This window comes from Heterocephalus glaber, unplaced genomic scaffold (genome assembly GCF_053883595.1).
Source record: "Heterocephalus glaber isolate CG9 unplaced genomic scaffold, H.glaber_assembly_v1.0 deba00001761, whole genome shotgun sequence".
Taxonomy (NCBI): Eukaryota; Metazoa; Chordata; class Mammalia; order Rodentia; family Bathyergidae; genus Heterocephalus; species Heterocephalus glaber.
Genome location: NW_028258458.1, coordinates 4,090,723 through 4,098,598, shown reverse-complemented (window position 1 = coordinate 4,098,598; position 7,876 = coordinate 4,090,723). Strand labels below are relative to the sequence as shown.

Genomic DNA, 7,876 nt, shown 5'->3' with positions numbered 1-7,876 from the left:
ACCCCCCCACCCCTCGCGGGACCCAAGGCGCTCGAAGCCTCTCCGGACCCTCCCGCTGCTGCCCCGCCCGGGCGGCACTGCTCACCCCATAAACTCGGCCACTCGCCCCGCCACCCCGGCTCCTTGCACTGTCGGCCCCCTCAACTCGGCAGCACACGTTCTTTCCTGGTCCCCGACAAATTCATGCAACACCCGGGGTCAGGATTTGGGTGGGTGGCCTTTTGGGGGTAGCCAGTCAGCCCAGGATGCGTGACGAGTTATCTAACATGAAAATACTTGTGTTGCTGATTGTGGTGGCGCACACCCACAAGCCCAGCTACTCAGGAGGCTGAGGCAGGAGAATTCGAAGTCTGAGGCCAGCCTGGGCAACTCAGTAAGACTGTCTCGAAATAAAATAAGGGTTGAACAAAAACAGTGCCTCTGTCATCTTAAAAAATAAAACAGATAGTTCCTGGGCCCTACTGCCAGTATTGCAAAAAAACACAAACTAGGAACAAATAATGCGCTGGAGGGACTTCCCCGGACATGTGAGTCATGAGCTTTCTGTCCCGCCACTGGGGTGGGGCCAGGCCGGCTGAACTGGGGCTCGCTGAGGCCCCCAGGGCCCCCGCAGGCGGCGGAACATAGGCCGTAGCGAGCAGGGCAGGCAGTTTATTTCCGGGCGGGCAGGCGGGGACTAGAAGACCAGCTTGCAGGCCGGGAAGGCGTCGTCCTCCGTGAACACCATGCTGCTGCTGCCCAGCACGCGGATGCCCAGGGTCTGGTGCTGCGCGCGCGTCTCCTCGAACCACTTACGCATGGCCACCGAGTCGAAGGTGGGCACCAGGGTCACCTGCGGGCGGGGCAGACGGGCGATCATGGGACGTCCCGGCTCCCGCCAGCCGCACCCATCCCCGCCCCAGCCTCTGCTCGGCCACGAGGCTGCCCCGCGCCTGGGCTCAGTCCCCAGAGGCCTTGAAGCTGCGGGGTGTTCAGCGCGCACCCACCCTTCGAGGCCGTTTGAACATCCGGGAAGCAGCCCTTGGGGTGACCCCTGCCCAACCCTGGCTGTCGGTTCACAGCCGCGCTGGACCTCACAACCCAGGAGCAGCCAGAAGCCGCAGCGCCCGGTGGGAGTCGCCCGCCTCCCCCTGGTTCGGGCCCCGTAGGGAGGCGGCTGGGTGGACGCACTCTGCGCCCAGGCCTGCGTGGCTGCGCACCTGCAGATCTCGGTCCCACTGCCGCTTGGCGTCCAGCAGCGCGTCCAGCACGGCCCGCAGCCCCTGCTCGCGGTGCTGGTCCTGGCCGCTGATGACGTAGCAGAGCGCGCGCACGCGCAGGAAGAACTCGGCGTCCAGAGACCCCACACTGCCGCCAGGCAGGTAGGCCAGGTCCAGATAGACCGGGGGGCCCGGCGGGCTGTTGGCCGCGGCTGGCCGGCTGCTGGCTGGGCCTGTGGGCAGGACGGGAAGGTCACCAGCCAGAACTTGCGACCCTCCTGCCTCGGCCTCCCAGGGTGCTAGGGTTTCAGGCAAGCGCCACGTCGCCCGCCACTTCATCTTTTTCCCGTGCAAACACCTCTGGGTACACCCCACCGTGTGCCAGAAGCCCGAGGGGGACCCTGAGGAGTCCCGGTCGGGGAGAAGGGGTGATGGGGCCCTTCCTGGGGGAGCCGCTGGACCGGACTGAGGTGCCGGGCACCTGGAGCCTCGGGAAGGGGAGACGGGCGCAGCCAAGAAGCACAGAGGCCGTGGCTCCAGGGCACAGACACCGCAGGCCCCGCCCGCCCGCCCGGGACCAGGGCGTCTGCAGAAGGAAGCCCACAGCGGGCGCTGCCCTCGCAGACGGCAACTTGGCCCGAACGAGTTAGGGCACCCAGCTCCCGGGGCAGCAGACAGAAAGCAGCAGGGCGGGCGGCGTCAGCCGAGGCCCAACCGACCGGGGGGGGGGGGGGGGGCCCTCGGGCAAGGCCCGCCCGAAACTGAGCGAGAGGGAGAGGGAGACCGGGACCGGGACCGCCGCACAGTAAGGCACAGGGGCTCGGAGCCAGCTCCTGCACAGGCCCCGGGTCCGGGCCCAGCACCACCTTCACGGAGCTCAGGTGGCAAATCCACGCGTGTGCCGCTTTTTAAAAACTGAGCAAAAAATAAAAGCACAGCAGGCCAAAGCCATTCGCGAGGGCTGAGTGAAGGCTGGCGACCTTCCAGGTCCTCCGCGAGCGCGGTCAGCGCCGGCTAACAAGGAGACGAGGCCCTGCGAGCTGCACCGACACGGGCTCAGCACGCGCAGCCTCAGCGGAAGCCACAGCCTGGCGAGGGCTCTAGGCCTCTGCAGTACCTGCCGGGAGCCGGGAGCCCGGGAGCCCGTGGGACTCGGCCACCTGGCGAGCTGCGCTGGTCTGCGTGTTTAGCGCCCCCTGGAGAATGACCCAGGTCCTTCGCACTGAGCTGCATCCCAGCCTCTGCTGCCTTTTAGACAGTCTCACAAAGTTGACCTGGTGGGACCTGAACGTGCGGTCCTCCTGCCTCATCCTCCCAGAGTGCTGGGAACACAGGCGTGAGCCACCACACCTGGCTTTTTTCCCCCCCAACCTGGCTTGGTTTGATCTCTGGATTTGGGACCTGCGGATTTGCAAGGCTATTAAAATTGACTTTGCCATTTTCTTCGGACTCACTGTGGTTAACAGAAAAGCCACCAGGCAAGACCCGCTGTCCACCGAGGGTCCTGCCCAAGCACTGGGAAGTGGCCGGTGCTTCAACACTGGGACCAGAGTTTGTCTTGTACAGAAAAAGTACGGCCCAGAGAGGGAGGCGGGTGCGGCTGGGGTTGCACAAGGCGCAGGAAGAGGACTTGAGTCGCTTCTCTGCAGCTTAGGGCCCCGCCCCTGCCCCACCCCCTGGTCCCACCCCCGGCCCAGCACTCACTGGCAGCGGCGGTGGCTGCAACTCGGGCGACGGCCTTGGGGACGGTGGGCTTCCTGGCCAGGGCCGCCCGGGCCGCCTTGTCACTGGGCTCGCTGCGGGCACTGAGCAGCCGGCCAGCCCGGTCCCCCCCAGCCAGCCCCTTGGTTTTGACCGCAGCTGCAGGCGTGGCTCTGGGGTTGACCGAGCCGGAAGTGGAACGGGCCAGGGGCTTCCGGGCGCGGCTGGAGCAGTCGGCAGTCCTGGCAGACGCAGGCGGCAACACCTCGGGGTCCACCATGCAGAGGCCGGGTGGGCCGAGCAGCGGCGGCCGGTCTTTGAGGGGCTCCGGCAGCGGGTCCCGAGGAGCGCCCAAGGCCTCCGTGTCCTCGTCAGAGTCCCCGGCCCCGGGGGCGGCGGGCAGGGGCTCTGAGTCAGACAAGGTGGCCAGGGACTCGCTGACCGACGCGGGGGGCGTCTCCTCGGGTGCCGCCCGCTCCTGGGACCCGGCGCTGCTGTCCTGGGAGCTGCCCGGGGACGCGGGAATGGCGGGGGTGGCCTTGCGGTGCTCAAACTCGCAGGGCGACACAAGGCACAGGTCCACGTCGTGTGGGGAGGCCGAGCGTGGAGCGCCGGGCGCGCGCAGGGGGAGGCTCAGCCTGGCCTCGCCCGAGGGCGGGCCCTGCTCCAGGGACGCAGACAGAGACTCATCCAGCTCCGTGGAGTGCGGGGAGCCCACCTCGGCGGGCAGCGAAGGAGTGGTGGGAGAGGCGTCCCGGGGCGGGCTCAGCGACAGGGGCCGCTCCAGCTCCGAGGGAGAGGACGGGCAGGGGCGGGCTGCGCCGGGGGCCCCCAAGCTTGGCCCTGGCTCCAGGCCATTCCGGGCCGCCGGCGAGGGGGTCGGGACTGCGCGGGGGGCGCCTGCCTTCTTGATGTTCGGGGCGGCGAGCGTGGCCCGGCGCACTTCCCGAGGCTGGGTCCGGGGCAAGCTGTTCTTGGGGTCCTTCTTTGGCTCCCGGGGCGGCCTCGCTTCCCTTTCCGGCGCCCTGCGCGGGGCCTCCTTCCGTGCCGCCACGAGCCGCTCGGGGACCGGCCTGGCCTTGGCGCTGTCCCGCGAGCCCACGCTGTCCCTGCTGCCCGCGCGCCGCGGTGCCTGCAGGTCCTGCGGCGTCACCACCGGCTCCCGCAGGAAGCCCAGGTGCTGCAGGCGGCCCAGGCCGTCGAGCAGGCGCGCGGGCGGCGTGCGCCCCGGGAAGAGCGCGCGCACCACCTTCTCGGCCGGGTCGGCGGGCAGCCACACGAGCAGCGCGCAGGCCGAGGCGGCGCCGGCGTCGGAGGCCGGTGGGTGCAGCACGTGCAGGTCCAGGCGGCCAACGCCCAGCTTCTCTAGCAGCACGGTGGGCGCGGCGGGCAGGCTGCGGCGCAGGGGCAGCGGCGCGATGCCCAGCTGCGCCAGGAGCCCGCGCGCCACCTCGGCCTCGTCTTCGCCCCCCAGCAGGCGTGGCGCGGGCTCGCGGGCGTGGAGGAACACCACGCCCAGGCCGGGCGATGCCAGGCGCCCCGGCCCGCCCTCCCGCGAGGCCCCGGCTGCCGCCTCCCGCCGCTCGGCCACCTTGCGCCGCAGCAGGCTGTTCACGCCCGGGAGACTGTCGGCCCCCGCGTGCGTCACCAGCACGGCATCCACGCGGTCCACGTGGCGCAGCAGCTTCCAGAAGGCGGCCTTGGGGTTCGAGCCTCCGTTCACCAGCACAGTGAAGTCACTGACGGCGAAGAAAGCAGTGTCCCCGAGGCCGCCGGGGAAGATGTAGCAGCAGGGCGGGTCGAGCTTGAGGAAGTCCCCAGAGGTCGGCGGCTCCAACAGCTCGAAGGGGGACGGAGGCTCGAGGGACCCGGCCAGGTACTCCAGGAGCTCCCGCAGGCCAGCGGAGGCCGGCAGCCGCGCCGCAGGGTTGAGCCGCAGCCGATGCCCAAGCAGGCCCGCTTCGGCGGCGCACAGCTGCGCCCAGGCCCCGAAAGGCGGGCAGCCGAGCGTGAGCGTGGGCGGCTCAGCCGAGGCAGGGGTGCGGCCCAGCAGGTCCCGGATCTGCGGTGAGGAGTAGGATAGGGCTTCTGGAGCCAGAATGCCCAGCCCCGTGGGGACACTGGGACCCCCTCCTTCTCCTCTCTGCGGACAGCCCAGGCCTCCCTTCCCCGGAGAGAGGCGCTGCTCTGACACCAGGGCATGCAGGACACTGCCACTGCTCCACAGAGGGGAGCAGGACTCACCTCCCTCTCCTCCAGGATCTGCAGGAAGTGGTGGGACGAGAAGCCCCCTGTCTGGAGCAGCAGCTCCCCAGTCTCCTCCAGGCAGGGCCCAGCCAGCACCAGCAGCTTGTGAGGGGCAGGGACCAGCAGAAGGTTCCGGAGCTGCAGGACAGCGTTAAAGGTCCATGCAGTGCGTGGCCCTGGGACACTCCCTGACCCCAAGCCACTCCCAAGGCCGCCAGTGGGAGATGAGGCACTAGGCCTCCTGCCCGGCCTACACGCAGGGTCCCCTCCGGCCCGCTGTCCCTGTGGCCCAGTCCTGACCCGACGGCCGGCCATCTGGGGCTGGCTCTGTCCCTCTTCTGGCCTGAGAGCCCCTCAAGGGAGTAGAAGGGCTTGGCATCAAAGGGGGTTCCCTGGGGCGCCCCAGGGCTCCTCCTCTTCCTCCTCCCAATGTAAACCTGCCAGAAGAGCCAGAAGCCACACCCAGGAGCTCCGGCCCGGCCCCCACCGGTGGGAAATCGCAGGACACAGTCACTGGGGTCTTGTCCTCCCCTCCAAACCTTCAGGGCCTCGGGCTGGGGGTGCTGAACCCGTCCCAAACGCCAACCTTTCTTCCCCTCCCGACGGGTGGGACAAAGCTGGGGCGGGAACCACAGGGATAGGGCGCTGGCGCTGGGCATCTGGAGAGATCCCAGGCAGCAGAGGACAGGACAGGGGAGATGAAGGGGGCCCGGCACTGCCCTGCAGCCCACCCTGCACACCTCATCACACAGGGACTTGTCCGATGGGTTCAGAAGGACCAGGGTCTCCAGGGCATCTCCGCGGTGATGCAGGCTCCGCTGCCCTGCAGGACAGTTGGCCAGTGAGCGCCAGGCTGGCCCTCTGGGTTGTGTGGTGGGCGGGGCCTTGTGGGCAGGGCGTGGTGCTTCTGGGATCAGGCCGCACAGATCGGTGGCCAGAGCCCAGACTTGGTTTAAACGCTCAGCCCTAGCTCCAAGTATGGCCACCCTTCTCATGCTTGCTAACCAGACACTGCCCCACACGGGGGAAAGCAAGGCCAAGACAGAGAGGTGGCCGCCGAGGTCACACAGAGCAGACGGGATTTTCAGCCGCTCTCTGCCCCACCCCAGGAGGGATCAGGAAGCCACCAGGGCCCGTGGGACAATGAGACGCGGATGGACACTTCCTCCCCCTCCAGCAGTCGGGAGGTGGCTCCACCGGCCAGCCAGAACGAGGTGCAGGTGATACCCAAGCCCCGCCCAGCACCGTTCATCCAAGGTCACCCCAGCATCCTGGCCCCCAAGGCCAGGCGCTGGATGGGCTCCCCTGACGTCGCCTCAGCTCCCCAACTGCCGGCGCCGGGCCCTTCCCTCCACCCAGGGCCCCAGCCCAGCAGCCTCATCCAAGCCCCTGGGGGGGCGGGGGGATCGCCAGACCCCAGCCCACAACACCCCAAGTCCCTCGTCTGCAACGTGGCCCGAAGACAAAGGTTTCTGCCTGTCACCCCTAAACCAGGCGGGGCTGCATCATTGTTCCTGTTTCCGCGCCCCGCCACAGGCCTGGCCCAGCCCGCACTCAGCAGCAACTGCCCTTGAGCAAGAGGAGCTCCGCCTCACCTCTGACGATGCTGGAGAAGGTGGCCGAGTGCTGGGACACGAAGGTCTTGAGCTCCTGGTCAAGGCTGCAGACGCCAAGATCCACGTCCCAGGCGCGGATGCCTGGATGGGGAGGCCGCAGAGGCGGAGCTCAGCTGGGCCCCTCCCCCGCCCAGCCCCAGCCCTCGGAGGCCTAGGCCCAGGCCCCAGGGCACTTCACACGTTCCCGACGGCCAGCGGCCTCCGCGCCGGGCATCCTCCCTCCATCCGCCCCTCCTCCGCCGGCCAGGCCGGCTGCCTTTCCACTGCAGCCCCTGACGCCCTCCCCGGGTCCCGCTGCCAGGGCCAGCAGGTCCTGCCCACCCCGCCCCACCCCTCGACACCTTCCCAGTGCCCCAACAAGGGCTCCAGCGCCCGAGCCCGAGGGCGTGGCCGGGCTCCTGCGCCCCCGGCGGGTCCCCTGCCCAGCCCCGGCACCCAGCGCCACCCAGCGGCACGAGGGTCCCCGCCCGGGGCGCAGGTGCACGCCTGACTCACGCGCCGCGCCATGCCGCCCACGCCCAATTAGCCGCCCTGGAAAGCGGGCCCCGGGGCGCCGGCCGACAGGTGCTGGAGCCCGGACCGGAGGGACGCCCAGGCTCCTCCGGGGTCCGCGCCCCGGGTGGGGCAGGGGGCCGGACGCCGCTTCCTCCGCAGCTGTGCCCCGCCCTGCCCAGGCCGCCCCCGTCGGGGACCCCGCGCCCCACGCCCCGCGCCCGACCTCGCTCGAGCTCCTCCAGCACGAGCCCCAGCGGCCCCACGCCGCCGCATTCGCCGCCAACCACCAGCAGCAGCGCGCCCCCCACCGCCGCCGCCATCTTCGCACCGCCCCGCCGGCCCCGCCCCTTAAAGCCCCGCGCCGGAAGCGCTCGGCCCCGCCCGGAAGTCTCCCCTCCCCTGGTGGGCGGGGTCTCGGTGGTGGGGGCGGGGCTGCTGCCCCTCCCGTGTGACCATTCATTCAGGCTCTGACCTCACGCCTGCCACTCGTGGGGTCAGCATTTCTGCACCCGCGACTTGGTGGGCCCAGGCAGAGCCAGGGACTGATGGGTGTTCCCAGTTGCCTAGGTCAGGGTTCCAATGGAAAAAATAAATGGATCTTGTAGACAGGGCCTCCAG

The 7,876-nt window shown here is 69.6% G+C and overlaps 1 protein-coding gene across 1 annotated transcript; it reads right to left on the bottom strand.

The window, feature by feature from the left end:
* Window positions 1-401: 401 nt before the first annotated feature.
* On the bottom strand, window positions 402-7,619 carry Map1s (microtubule associated protein 1S). The gene is made up of 7 exons (XM_004873469.3): window positions 7,482-7,619; window positions 6,743-6,844; window positions 5,888-5,970; window positions 5,145-5,285; window positions 2,904-4,962; window positions 1,200-1,432; window positions 402-832 (listed from the first exon to the last, which is right to left on the bottom strand). The coding sequence occupies exons 1-7, from the start codon at window positions 7,576-7,578 to the stop codon at window positions 677-679; spliced, it is 2,871 nt and encodes a 956-aa protein (XP_004873526.2). The 5' UTR covers window positions 7,579-7,619; the 3' UTR covers window positions 402-676.
* Between the last annotated feature and the right edge of the window lie 257 nt (window positions 7,620-7,876).